Source organism: Tachysurus vachellii, chromosome 16, assembly GCF_030014155.1.
Source record: "Tachysurus vachellii isolate PV-2020 chromosome 16, HZAU_Pvac_v1, whole genome shotgun sequence".
Lineage (NCBI taxonomy): Eukaryota > Metazoa > Chordata > Actinopteri > Siluriformes > Bagridae > Tachysurus > Tachysurus vachellii.
This window is the reverse complement of record NC_083475.1, coordinates 10,394,604-10,409,629: the sequence shown is the minus strand read 5'-3', so window position 1 is coordinate 10,409,629 and position 15,026 is coordinate 10,394,604. Positions and strand designations below refer to the sequence as shown.

At 37.9% G+C, this 15,026-nt stretch overlaps 1 protein-coding gene across 2 annotated transcripts in view; it reads right to left on the bottom strand.

Annotated features, from left to right (window-relative positions):
* The window catches only part of cpm (carboxypeptidase M), a 34,016-nt gene extending 18,990 nt beyond the window's left edge, over positions 1-15,026 (bottom strand). Inside the window, exons 1-3 of one of the 2 annotated variants that reach the window (XM_060889974.1) lie at positions 14,824-15,026; positions 13,051-13,268; positions 4,466-4,563 (exon numbers count right to left, since the gene is read on the bottom strand). In XM_060889974.1, the coding sequence (XP_060745957.1) occupies positions 4,466-4,563; positions 13,051-13,213 (261 nt within the window). In that variant the 5' untranslated portion in view covers positions 13,214-13,268; positions 14,824-15,026. Of the gene's footprint in view, positions 1-4,465; positions 4,564-13,050; positions 13,269-14,823 lie in introns of those variants that run through there. The other variant, XM_060889975.1, reaches the window with a different exon arrangement.

The window sequence follows — 15,026 nt, the reverse complement described above, 5'->3', positions numbered from 1 at the left end:
TAATTGCAGTTGATGTGATAAAAGAACCTCTGGTTATATTGTAGTAGAAGAAGGTACTTCATATGAAAAAGGAGATTATCTAGAAAACTTGAGAAATGTGAACCTAGGGTAAGTCACACAAGCACATAAATACAAAAACACCCACACACATAAACACACACCCTCTGCATGTACTGTAGTAATGAGGGCACTCACACCCAACTACGATTAGGAACAAGTTCAAATCACTAGTTAAGTATCTGTCCCTCTTTGTTTGTCTGCATCCATGTGTCTCAGTGATTCCACATGATTACTGCTATCTTCTCCAATAACTATTCTTACTAATCACACTGCAGACAGACACACCCACTGTGTGAGTCTGTGCATCTCACAGTGAGGCTCACACACCACCGTAGAGGAAAAAATAGTGACTCAAAGAAAAGTAAAAGAAAACAATGAACAATGTCTCTCAAAGACAGACAATCTCTCTAATGGGAGAAGAAACATCCAAAAGATAATGCAAGGAAAAAAGACAATGAGAAGATAAGGAAGATGATTATGTGAGAAACATAAACAAAAAAGACACTGATCCAAAAAAACTCTAACAAAACATTATTTACATTTATTTCATTTGGCAGACATCCTGTACAACTTAGATGTACAAAGGAGCTTTGAAGTCTCTATCAATGAATAACATCAACACTGGTTCACTATGTTACAGACCTAATATGCCCAAGTTGTGTACTTGGTCTTTAACTCAATAACACATTAGTCAGGTCCTCTCCTGGCACTAGCCCTTATTGTACATAGACATAATTAGACATAAACATCCCTGATGGCTGTCTCCTGCCTGCAGGTGCTTTCTTTCAGTTACAGAGATTGTTTATACTGTTTCAGGGACACATTATACACTCCTTCGCACTAACTTCACAGTGAGACAGATTTCACCTGACTATCAGGAATCGTTTCTTTCCTTAGCTACATAATGGTTTAATTCGTTATACTCGACTAGACCAGATCAGAAAAGTGAAACACTCTGACCTTGACAGGACCTTTAGAAATGGCTGACTCTGTCACTACATGTCTTCCATATGGATCTTGTCTCCATTCTTTTCTTCTTTAGGGATTATGTTTTGTCTATCACTTATTTAAAGAGAAATATAGACAAAGAGAATTTGCTGTATATAAATGTGGATGTAACGATCTAACCCTAACCCTTGACATGACATTATTAATATTATGACATTTAGCTGCATAGAAGATTTTTGCAAAATCTGCAGCTTTTAGTTGAGAAACTAAGGTTAAAATTGAGATTAGTGTAATTTGTAATCATTTCCACCTCAGTTATCTGGTTTATAATGTTTCAGTATCGTACAGAAAGTATGGCATTATTTAGCTATAAACTGTTACAAGTCAATAAAAATAGCCCACAATAACAGGAAATACTAGAGTGTGTGTGGGCTTTCATGTTGGAAGTTTTAGTCTTTTGAGGCATTAAATCTTCCACGTCGCTATAATCTGGTTTGGGATATTTGTTTCTGTTCTGTGACTTTATCATTTAGAATCAGTGTGAGCTATCTAAGTCTTTTGTGTTACACTGTCAAGATAAACACAGATACATACACCAGCTGCACTACACTACAACAAACTCAGAGTTTTATCTACTTTGTTGTTCTAAGGTGACAAGATGTTGTCTTTTACCACCATTATATAGCAGTTACACCTTACTGCCACTTAAAATACAAAAACTCTGTATTAAAGCTTTTCCTCAGTGAATTGTAGCAGCTGCATGAAAAGAATGAGAAGAAAGAATGATTGAGACATTATGCTTTTGTAATTAATATACAGTACTTCCAGTGCATATACATACACTCACGATGTCTTTTAAATTTGTACTTTGAACCAAAAAGAGGTACTCATAAGCATACACAAAGATTTGTTCAGTTTCTCTTTTTACTTTTGGGGGTTTCTTGTTCATTAAATGTCTTAAATGACTCTATTATGGTGCTTAATAGCTCATATAAAAAGACACACTCGGGGATTTTAGAATATGTAGATTTTCAAGTGTTTCTGTATTTATCTAGCCTACTAGGGGTAATAAATTCATAGACCAAAAACCAAAAACAAAACGGTTCATTTTAGGTTTTCAAAGTAAATGGTGACATCAAACCCGTTTCCGCTCTCTGAGATGCCCTGAGTGCTTGTTCATAAGCATCTAAAATTTTAGCCGTTATATTTAACCACTAAAATTCTGTGTAAGAGGTAAAAATATCTCACACGAAATGTTAATAGTGGCAATGTTGAAAAGGTCAGTTTCCATTCCGCTTGTGGAACAGAAAGTGAACACACACCTGGAGCAGTGGGCAGCCATTTATGCTGCGGCACCCGGGGAGCAGTTGTGGGGCACCTCAGTCATGGCCGACCCAAGACTTGAACCCACAACCTTAGGGTTAAGAGTCAGACTCTCTAACCATTAGGCCACGACTTCCCAGTATACTAGTATACTGAGAAAAAAAGTTCAAAACTGATAGAGGAAGTATTTGAACACCACAAATGAACAACATTAGTAGCTTTTTACAAAGTTGTTCATTAGCAATTACAGTTTGAGCAGCTACTGCTTACAGACTACTGGAGTTCTAAAGTAATAAACAAAACCCTGTGTTCATTGCTTATTGTTCTTTTTGTAACTGTGGTTTCTGCTGCTTTCAGGTCATGCTGCAACTCTTTTCAGACTTCCATATCATTACCTTAAGGGTACGTTTTGAAATCTTGGATGACGCACAAGCCTAGGGCTGACTAGCTGTAATTACTTAAACTTTCTGCCTGCATATTATACAAACTATTGTACTGACATGTTCAAAGTATTTGCTGTGGCTTTGTATCTTTACTCTTAAGTGTTGTTTAATATTGGTTTCTCTGACAACTTTAGGAACCTCCTTCACCTTCACCATGGACCGCTTCGTGTCTTGTGAAACAATTCTAATGACACCAGGTCCAACCTTTTGACAACGCCCCTGTGCACAAAGCAAGCTTCTTCCAAGGTCCGTGTCACATTTTAACCAGCAGCGTGAGTTAATGCCTTCATGTGTTCTGTTCATGTTCAACTCTGTTCTGTTGTTTGTTTATTAAAATGTGTGTCGTTGTTTTGATTCATGTCTTGTCTCCGCCCCTGTTGTTATTAGCTGTTCCACGATTTTGTCTTAATTATTCGCATGTGTTCTGTTTTCTGTTGTCTTTTAAGCGAAGTAGTGGCATATCCTCTTGATTGCTGTATCCCAAGATTTCTTTCCTGTTTCCTGTTTCCCGTTTCCCATTTAGCGATATTTATAGCTTGTTTGGTGTTTTACTCTTGTGTGTTTGACCTCAGTTTCTGTTTCCTGGTTTCTGTGTTCTTGCCCCTGCCTGTTAATATCCATTTGCTGATTTCCCTACTTTTGTCTATTTATTTTATTCTGACGTTGCCTTGTGCTTTGTATTGTTTGCTACCAGCTTTAATAAAATTTTTACTACCTGCCCTTGCATTCACCTCTGTGTTTCTCTCTGCCACATAACAGTATGAGACAAATTCCTCTCTCTCTCTCTCTCTCTCTCTCTCTCTCTCTCTCACTCACTCTCTCATTCTGTCTTCTCTGATTGCCATTTATTCACATCCATTATTTAAGAAAATGGATTTTAAAAAAAATTCTAATTCCAACTGCTTGTTTTTCCCTCAGATTACCTTTGGAGTTTAAGGAGTTTTCTGATTCCTTAGTAGAAAAAAGTCCACTGATATTTATTTATAAAGCTTGAAGCTGGCAAAAGATGATTGCTTGAAACAACTCTAAACATAGTGTGATTGAATAGTACTAGTAAGCTAAGCAAAACCCTTTTCTCTACTCACCTGAATCTTTTTGCAGTGTCTACTAAAGAGGGAGAATTTCAACACTTGATGATTCACTTGATGACGTCTTTTGAATAAGTGTGACTGACAGTATAAGTAGATGAGAATTGCTGTATGAGATCCACCCTCTCTGAAATGTTTCATTTCACGAATGTTGCATTTATTCCAGGTAACAGACATGAATGGTCTTCTTTATGCTTTAACATAGGTGTTTGTCTGTACAGCCACATAAACCCTTCTCCATCGTCAAGTGTTACAATTCCCTCTGTGTTTCTGGATGTCTCTGTTGACAATACTACTCATTTTCTCACATACCTTCTCTATTAAATTAACCCCAAACAAAATACACACCCATGTCCATTTAAAGCCTGTATATAATCCCCCACCCAGGGCAAATGTAGCATCACTTTAAAAGAAGATGGACATGGAAGATTGGTTCCATTTGCTTTGGGTCGAGGGCATTTCACTGAATGTTTTGTCGCCTCTGTTACATAAAAAAGCAGTTTTATTTGTTACTGCATAAAATTGGCATCAATGGTTTCCAAGAGTAATGAATATAGACCGAAAGGTTTGACTAGAGTGTATTTGTGTGAGTGTGTGTCTCACCTCATTACCATGCATGTTGCCAACGTATTTGAATTCAGGAATGCCGGCACGATGCTCTCTAGGATGTTGACCCAGTATTAGCACCCAAAGCTCTCTTCCTGCAAAACAAAACAAATGCCTGTCATTTAGTCGTAAGATCCACACAGCTGATGGACTGAATAGCAGAAGACGTCATTAGTGTCTCATTGTTATCAACGTCTTCAACAAGGCAAGTAAATAATTTTTTGAGTCTGGTTTGGATGAGCACCTGGCAACCCAGTGTCACATCGATTTATACATTCATTCATTCATTCATTCTCTCTGTCTCTCTCACCGCTCTTTTGCGCTCTTCCTTCAGCTCTATTTTCTGTATGTCATGTCACTCAACACACACATATTCACATAGCAAGTCGAAGCATGTACAAACTCCAGAAGATGAACTAAGGACAGGAAGCCTATTCATTAACTCTCTGTGCTCCAACCCTTCAACCCTGAAATAAAATCTTTACCAGATGTTCCAAAACAAAAATAATGAGTTTAACAACATGTGATTTTTTTTTATTAAGCCAGACGCACTCTCTCACAGAAATAATCATCAAGACAGAGTTACTATATACACTGGATATTTAAAGATTAAGTTTATAACTATACATGTAGGCAATATAGAGAAAACATTACTGCACTATACTATATACTGTATATAGAACTATACTAAGCTGTTAATGGAAACTTTTCTGCTCTTTCGTCTATCTCACAGATGTCATGTTGTGTTTTTTATACATTAAACTGTTTCATATGGAATCCCAATTCTCTATTGTCGTATTAAAAGGAAACAAGAAAAACTGTTTATAACTGATTAATGTAGTGTTAAATCAGTGAATCCTAAAATCACTCCTCACAAATCCTAAGTATACTTTGGATGGCAAAACAAATCCATCACTCGCACTCATGCCACTCCTATGGGAAATTAGCCAATCCACCTATAAGGCATGTATTAAGGACGTGGGAGGAATCAAGAATAAGCCAAGACAATTCATGTGGACAGCGAAAGAACACGAAAAACTAGACAATATCCTAAGCTCAAGAGTGAACCCCAGACCCTCAAGCTACGTATGTCCTCTAATAAAAATCCTTCTCATTAGCTTGTAAAGAATTTGGCTTATGGTACATTTGATTTGGGTTTGCTTGTTTTACTGTTGCAATTTTCTTAGTAAAACATTCATGGACATTGGCAACATTTAACTCATCCATCCATCCATCCATTCATCCATCCATCCATCCATACATCCATACATCCATACATCCATCCATCCATCCAACTGCTTTAAACAGTCAGGAGGCCTGGGTCCAAGGTTACGAAAAGAGCGAACATCTTCAAACGACATTTCATTCTCACATATCCATCGACATCTGGTGGAAGTGTAGACTGAAGAAATCTATCTAGTAAAATGTTTTTAGGTAATAAGAGGAAAGTCAATACTCAAATAAGAACATTTGAAAACCCAAACAGATTGATATCAAAAGCAAACCATCGTACATGCAGCACCAGTGAACCACAGTAGGTTTCTACAGTTTTGTGGATTGTTGTTATTTTGGTGTGACATATTTTATTCATCTCAATCTCCAGCTTTTTATAGCTGGAAAGCATCTTGGAAGATTTGACAGACACATTTTGATGGAATGTAGCATTTAATTTTCTTTGTACCTCAGATGACAATATCAGGCCTATTGGTGGTGATTTCTCAGTCTGTATTATGGGCATAGCCCACAATAATGTAACATATCTAATGTCACAATGGCTGACTGTTGAGTGTACCATGTTTCAAATGTTGGCAGGTTGTAAAGATATCCAGAGTGACTTACAGACTTGCTCAACGGCCCAGAAGTGGCAGCTTGGTGAACATGAAATTTAAACTCACAAACTAAAATATCACAACCTGAATATTTAAACTCACAAAATATTCTTCATTTTAAGATTGTGTTATCTTTTTAGATGCTCTGGTGGTAGACAAGGCTTGGTTTTCTCATGATCCACAATGCTGACTTTTAAGTACATTAGTAGCCTGGTGGTGATGCTGTAGGTTAGTGGCCTGTCAGGTCACTGAACAAAGCAGCACCGGTCCAGTTGGCTTCTGGATTAAATCCCAGGTATCCTTGAAGCTCATCTTCCCTGCCAACTGCACTGAGATTACAATGGTGGTTAATCTTAAAGGCTGGACAATCTGTTCAAGCTTTAAAGGAAAACATGGCCAGGTCCAGACAAACGTCCTACACAAAGTCAAAGATAGAGAGAGACCCAGAACATTTGGTGAATGAAGCGAGTGAAAATCCAAAACACTGAAATCAAGTATCAAATTAGCTGCTAGTTGAAAAGCCTTACTGGCTGGAATTAGAAGGTCATCCGAGGTTTAATCGGCTATAATCAGCTAAACTGCGGACTCACGAGACAAACGTCTCCCTGTGTTTGTTTAAAGGAGCTTTTCGTTTTTCACACAGAGAGGACCACCCAAAAGCCAAGAGACTGAGTGCAGCAGTATTAGCATCCAAAGTAATAAACATGAAAAAGAAAGACTGAAAAGTAAGAGCTAGAAAGAGAGCAAGAGGGGAAAAAGAGACAAGGAGGTGGGGTGCCTGGCAAAGTCCCCTGTTCCCTCAATACTGGTTTTGTGTTGAGCTAGAAAAGCAACCTGATCCAGTGGGTCTCAAAAAGCCATGTACTGGCACCACAAATATACCAATGTGTCTATCACGTTTTGATCTAGGAACAGAAACAGCGATGCATTTAATTTTCAAAAAACCTATAATACTGCAATTAAAAAAATATACTGTACTCTATATTACAAGAGTTATACCACAGATTTACATGCAATAATACAATGCAGCTGTTGAATATTATAGGAAACTGAGCAGTTTTACACAGCACACAAACCCAAGGAAAGTTTTGAGGTTCAGTATAGAAATTACATCATCATGAGTAATTTTTCCCATAGTCTATCCAAAGAGAGGCTTGCTTTTCATCCTTGTATTTATTTCTTTATTTTTTCATTAAATCAGAAGCTGTGTGACCCTGTGTGGTTTACTTCAGCCTGAATAGTGGAACTGATTTCACTTTCAAATCACAAATGAGAAGAGTGTATTTATCATTCCGGTCCAACCGTGATAATACAGATCAGATCAAAGCTCTCTTTCAGAGAGACACAGAAACGAGAAGATGCATCTCTGAAACAAGGCTTTGTACATCCTCTGAATGCGCAGCAGAATGACATCATGGGGCTCTACCTGTGCCAAGCATGGTGAGAACAACAAAGCAACACCATGACCTGGAGGGCACACTGTTATTTTAACACTAGGGATGAAAAATAAAAAATGAAATGTAAAGCTTTACGCATATTTGCTAGCAGATCTGAGAATTCTTTTCTTGGGGACAAATGGTAGTGTTTGTAGAAAACAAAATGTAAGCAATATAATTGCAACATCTTAAGCCAGATACCTTTAGAAATATACAAAAAATATAAAATAAGATGACATGGTAGTTTTATTTGTTTCCTCTTAATTAGTTTCTTGCATTTACACCTTTTGTGTTGGGTTATGCCCTGCGATGGGTTGCCACTCCGTCTAGGGTGTATCTTGCCTTGATGCCCGATGACGCCTGAGGTAGTTCCGTGACCCGAGGTAGTTCGGAAAAGCGGTAGAAGATGAGTGAGTGATTGGGTTGTGCCAGTTCTGAGCCTTAGTTTTTCTTTTCAGTTCTCAGTTATACTTTTAAATTTGCAGGGTTTTGGCCATATCTATTCATTTGCTAACAATTATAAATTATACTATGTTATACTTTCATTATTTTGACTTCCACTGTCTACAATAGCTAAATTCTTGGATTTGCCAAGAACTTGTGTTACACAAGACTGCACATGCTACATATGGATGAATTGATCAGTGACCGGCAAAGAAAGCTGCTTGAGCACTCAGCAAAAAGCATTGCTCTCTTTCTCCTAGCCTAAGGCTGGCATTCACTTTGACTCCGGTTCTTGCAAGAAACTTGGTGAATCTGCTTTCTCAGTGAACCTGGCTGACCAATATGTCCATTACATGAATCAACCCATGCACTCAGAAGCTTCTTAGATAAACAGAGCTGATGTTTAGAAGTGTATTTACACACCATTGTCTAGTCTCTACGCATGAGTTTTGGTAATGTTCAGACACCCGCATTACTATTTTCTCAGATAGACTGAAGATATTTCCGAAAAAACCTTTAGGTTTTTTTGGTTTTGAAACTTCATACACAAGTTTAGTTCCATTTGTCTGTACTGGATGCTGAGGACAGTACACTATGTACAACACAACCTGATAGGTATTTTATGGAAAACAAAACAATTAAACATGATTGCTATCTCTCAATGACCGTGCTAAAAACAACGGACAATTACGCTTCTATTTTCTAACTGTAAGCTGTGCAGAAACTGAAAAACCAAGAATTGTAAACAACAAATCAGAACTTTTGTTAGCTGCTTGTCTTGTGTGTTAATTAGTTTACAGGAATTATGATGCAATTATATAATTATGTCAATTATGTAAGTAAATAGTTCATTATGTATAGATGTCTTGAAACCTTACCTTTATAATATGTCATAACATATCTACTATATGCTAGATTACAAAACGATGTTTCTACTTCATATACTGGAGATTTTATTTGTTGTTACTTCAGTGTCATGAACATTTCTTAAAAATACCACACTGTAATATAAGATGATTGTTTTCTAAAGACACACAGGACATGACAGGTAGAGGCCTGTGTCAAAACAGCAATCAGCTCTCAAGAGTGACTAAATATAATGAAACTTTACAATCCATGCAATATGAGTGTACCTACTCTATGTGTGCACACAAGTATTTCAACACATTTCGTTGAAAAGCATGAGGAGGGCAGAGGTAGAGTAATTACATCTCTTTGTCCGCACTCTCATGCAGTGGCTTTTCCTGACCAAAGTAAGCCACAGAGATACGATAGTAGAGACACACAGACACAAGGGCATAGAGGCAATGCTTGAGACAAGTGCATAGAGACACACAAGTTTCCCATAACTCTAAATATGATTACGCTCGTGTGTTTACCATAACTGAAAGGATGTGGTGGTGGAAATTCTGATGGCTTGACTTTGACCCATGAATTTTGATTCTGTAAGTCTCAGGGTTCGACCCCAGCTGATTGATACATCCATAGCAAAACAGTGAAGATGTATTTGGTCAGAGTAAGTGGTTTTGGATGAACCTATAGCTAGATGACTAAATGTAAAACCCACAGGCTTTCCAGTAAGCCGGAAAACTCTGTTTAGGCCACAGAGGTTATTTTTGACACCAGCTTGCTCGGCCAGTAACTAGGTTCTGACCATAAGTGGAGTTTGACATTTGAGCCCTGGAGTGAGGCTAATAGGACAAAATGCAAGTTTATAGTGGTTTCAATCTCAATTTACTGTTCAGTGTCTGTCTAAAGTATCTAGAGATTGTTAGATAGCAGAAATGTAGAGAGACAGAGAGAGAGAGACAGAGAGAGAGAGAGAGAGAGAGAGAGAGAGAGAGAGTAACTGTAACAATATACTGTAAAATGAAATAACTACGGAAAAGTAGGCAACTTTTTATTTTACATCATGCAATGAATAAATGAAATTACAATCATTTGTTATATTGGGGGCACGGTGGCTTAGTGGTTAGCATGTTCGCCTCACACCTCCAGGGTTGGGGGTTCAATTCCCGCCTCCACCTTGTGTGTGTGTAGTTTGCATGTTCTCCCCGTGCCTCGGGGGTTTCCTCCGGGTACTCCGGTTTCCTCCCCCGGTCCAAAGACATGCATGGTAGGTTGATTGGCATCTCTGGAAAATTGTCCGTAGTGTGTGATTGTGTGAGTGAATGAGAGTGTGTGTGTGCCCTGCGATGGGTTGGCACTCCATCCAGGGTGTATCCTGCCTTGATGCCCAATGATGCCTGAGATACAGGCCTGAGGCACAGGCTCCCCGTGACCCGAGGTAGTTCGGATAAGCAGTAGAAAATGAATGAATGAATGAATGAATGAATGTTATATTTATCCATTAAAAGATTTAATGACCCTAAATAAATGTAGAACTGAATTTTTTTTCTTTCTTTCTCTTTAGAAACCCTAATATTTTTTTATTACCTCATTATTGATCAGACTTTCACATGTTAGACATTTTAAGTTATTAGGCTAAATAAAAATGTCAAAATACTGCACCTAAACACCATAGCGTACAAAAACTTTATGTAGAAACCAGTTGCACATCAGTTATGTAAAATAAGCTATGTTCACTCAGAGGAAAATAAGACTCTTTAATTTTAGACTTTTAATATAGGCCTAAGGATGACAGCATACTCTGTGGTGCTACTAGTGAATAAAACAGGAGAAACAGATCCAGTAATGTCTCCAAACTGTTTATGATTTGCGTACCTTTGTTAATATTTACTTCTGTGTTATTTGCACATAAAGTGCACAGCAAAAATAAAAGTCCCTGTTATATTAAGACCTGTTGTGTGTAGGAAAATGGGAAGTTCATAGAGAGATATTTTAGTCATACAACTAATCACCAACAAGCAGTCTGGACTATAAGAATTTCAGGGAAATAAACATAATCAGGTGGTGTGGTGGCATTGTGACTCAGGAAGCGTTCACACTGGCAGTTAGTATGAGTCAGAGCACAGTTCTCATGAAAAAATCTGTCATGTGGATCAGAAAGAGCAGCAAAGTACAGTAAGTAAAGTAAAGTAAAGTAAAGTAACCCTTGCATGTGTTTTAGCTGCTGCCACCATGATTAGCTTAAACAACACGTGTATGATGAGTAGCAGGGGAATAGAGTGGGGCAACGAAGGCTATGAGCTGCCTTATTGCGCATAACAGACCAAAAAAGTCACATTGTGTTTTCTATGCATGCTGAAATACGATAAATTACAATGAAAGAAAAAGCAGGATAGAATTCGACAGAATTAAGTGATAAAGACCAGTGGTGTGGAGCATCAGAAACAATCACAATCAGATTCAGACAACAGCAAACATATCCAGTGTGAAAACAAGCTTACTAACAGCTCCGGGGAACTGAGTTCGATACTCATCTCTAGAGGTTTACATGTTCTTCTCATGTGGGTACTATGCTAAATTTCCCTGAGGTGTGAATGTGAAAATGTCCAAATGTGTGTGTACTTGATGTTCTGTAATGGACTACTGTCCTACACATGTACTACAGTGTGTGATCAAAGATGTATTAGATAAAAAAGAGAGAAAGAACCCACTGGATCGATTATAAAAATGTGATTATAGGGATCTTTTGGGAGTTCAAAGACATTTGCAGCTGCAGCTGAAAAATCACAGGAAGGGAAAAGAATAGCTTACGTGATTTCATCCAAATCCTGCATGGAGTTCCGGTATGCAGTATGGTATGTTGTCACATATTCATGAAAAAGAGAGGGAGGGGGAGAGAGAGAGAAAGAGGGAGAGAGAGCGAGAGAGAGAGAGAGAGAGAGAGAGAGAGAGAGAGAGAGAGAGAGAGAGAGAGAGAGAGAGAGGGAAAGAGAGAGAGAGCGAGAGAGAGAGAGTCCTTCTGACCAAGTACTGAGAATTCAGCATTGCTTATGTATAAGTACTAAATAACACACCAATTAACAATTAATGTGTTTAATGAGGTAATTACATTCACTAAAGCATGTCTGTGTGTCTTATTAGTAACATCTGGGCCTACGAGTGTGTAAGATAAGCGTGCCTAGAGAGAGAGAGAGAGAGAGAGAGAGAGAGAGAGAGAGAGAGAGAGAGAGAGAGAGAGAGAGAGAGAGAGAGAGAGAGAGAGAGGGAGGGAGAATATCTGGACATATACAAAAAACAGAGACTAAGCAAGTGAGAATGCAGGGTTGAGAAAGAGGATCATAGCAATAGAGAAAAAGATGAATTAAAAAATCAAATGGAAAAAGAAGTGCAAGATAAAGATGTGAGGGAGAGACAGAAAGAAGAAAGAGATGATACAGAGAAAGACAGCATGCATAAGCAGATAAGTGTGCAAATATTTTCTCATACAGATGTGAAAATTCTTCTCAAACAAAAGCCATTACGCTAATAGCAAACCCTGGCCAGATCTGGCCTTGAATCTGTAAACAGACCAAAATCAAAATTTCAAATATCTCCAATGATCCTGCTGTTGGCAGAATAACAGAAAACATCCAACATCACATTCACATACACACCATATCTCACATCAAGCCGAAAACAAGCTAATAAACACGCGTGTCTATTAAATGATGGAAATCTTTCTGACAACACCTCATCAGTCTAACTAGTTATTTAAATAAACTTGTCCAGAGTTCTACAGCTGTCCAGGGCTGAATCATCATTACCATGATGTACAAATCGCAAAACATCTAACAGAGTATAGATGCCTTTACTCACGGGGACAAACTGGTCACAAATAAATGTGAAGAAATCTAATAAATAACAATCTGTATTCCAAACACTGCAGCTGTACATACACATCTGGGATTTGGGCTATTAAATATAAATACACTGCAGCCCTGATTTGATTTGATTACTGAAAGGGAGTGAATGAGTGAGTACTTACCTTCAACAGTCTGGCCAATGCTGTGCAGGTGTGTGATGCTGGAGTAGTTTTTGCTGATTTCGCGTAGATATTGCTCCACCTGAGCTGTGTTGTGGTATTGAAACTCCAGAGCTTGGCCCAGTGGCACCGCAAGAGAAAACCAGAACAGCGCCGACAGCAGCATGGCATCTGCTCTCTCTTTCTTGCCCTGCGCTCTCTACTGTATCTCTCTACTTCAACTACACTCCAAGAACAAAAAAAAGCACAATTCCCCACCAGAAATGTTGACTGAGAAACATAAAGTCAAAGAACAAGTTTAAAAAAACAAGCTATCTTTTAAAGAGTCGATTTTGAAACCGGTTTTACATTCATTTAAGTAGAAACAGTGAACTGAGAAGTTGTGGGTTACAGTCTTTAATTAAGGACCCAACAATTGTTCTCTTGCAGTTCTGGGATGGTCATTTTTAACCTTCTGAAGCAGGAATTTGGAAGGATTTCTACAGTATGAAGGGTTGAAGGAAAAAGAAGGCATGTGTTCGGTGTCAGTTCCTGAATCTTTACCTTGGATTCTGTTTAGTTTAGTGCAGGTTTAAACAGCTGATAGCAGTACTCCATACTGGCAGCTGTGTAAAGTGCTAATGTGTGTTTATCCTGCCCTCAAGTCCTGTTTTGAAATACTGGAAATATGAGGTGAATGCACATGAACGCCACCACAATGCCGTAATTACAACTTTGCGATGAGCTTTCGTAACAAAATGTCATGGCATCCCACAAAACGACCGTGACGTCTACAGCAGAGAGTAAGAATAGTGAGTAACTGTTCAGTTCTTTATTTACGGTTCCTTGGTAATACAAACATTAATAAAGATGTTTTTTCATACTGTGTATTTTTTTAAACCTACTGAAACACACACAAGCTCATAATTACCACCTTCCAATTTATAGCCAGCAGAAATACATATGAACTGAAGCCTATGACATGAAAGATTTCATATCAGTCCAGATCAGAATGAAAATATATCAAATAATAAAAAACTTATCTATTTTTTCATTGTGGGAGTGTTATATAACAAATCTAAGATTATTAATCCTGAATTTCTAGACATATACATGTACTAATTCCAAATTGATCTTATATTAGCAGATTTATTTGCTTCTTTTTAGACATCAACACTTGAAATAAGCAAAATTCTTTGACTAGAATAAGACCATTTTGAGATTTATATGAGATTAACATTTTAGATTATATATTTAAAAACAAAAACAAAAAATATATGTTTTTTAATTATTCATTTATTGATTCATTCATACATTATTTTTTATCATTTATTGGTAGATTAAGTTAAATGCTAAAATATACAATAAGAAGAGGAAGACTGTGCCATTAAGCATAAACTATATCCATATATATTTGTTATGCAAAAAAAAGCCAGGGTTACAAATACAACACATGATCCGTCCACAAGTTAGGCTTTTAATTCCTTTATAAAATAAAAATCTAACTCTCATTCACACTCCTACACATTGTCCACGTCCCAAACCACAATTGTAGTAAACACTGTATACAGTTGTATTAATGTGCGGTTTGGGAAGCAGCCATAGTTCTCATGAATGAGGTGATGGTGTGTAATGAGACACTGCCCCAGATATTAGTCTGAAACCTAGTGACTGTAGAAAAGTCACAGAGTCGCGCATCTGTCGTCAGAAATAAGCAGAAACGAGCAGATCTTATTACCCCAGGAGGTTAACTACCCCATGTCAATATAACAGTTAATATACTACATGTTTACATACCTAACTAATCTTCTTTATCCAGGTAATGTCTTCAGAGTCGTCTTCACTCCGCAAGTCTTCCTCAAACAGAACAAGTGACTGTGCGTAATTACGCAGCCGCTTTTAGAGCTACGGCCGGGTGTGTGTGTGTGTGTGTGTGTGTGTGTGTGTGTGTGTGTGTGTGTGTGTGTGTGTGGGTGAGTGGGTGTGTGTGAGGGTCTGGC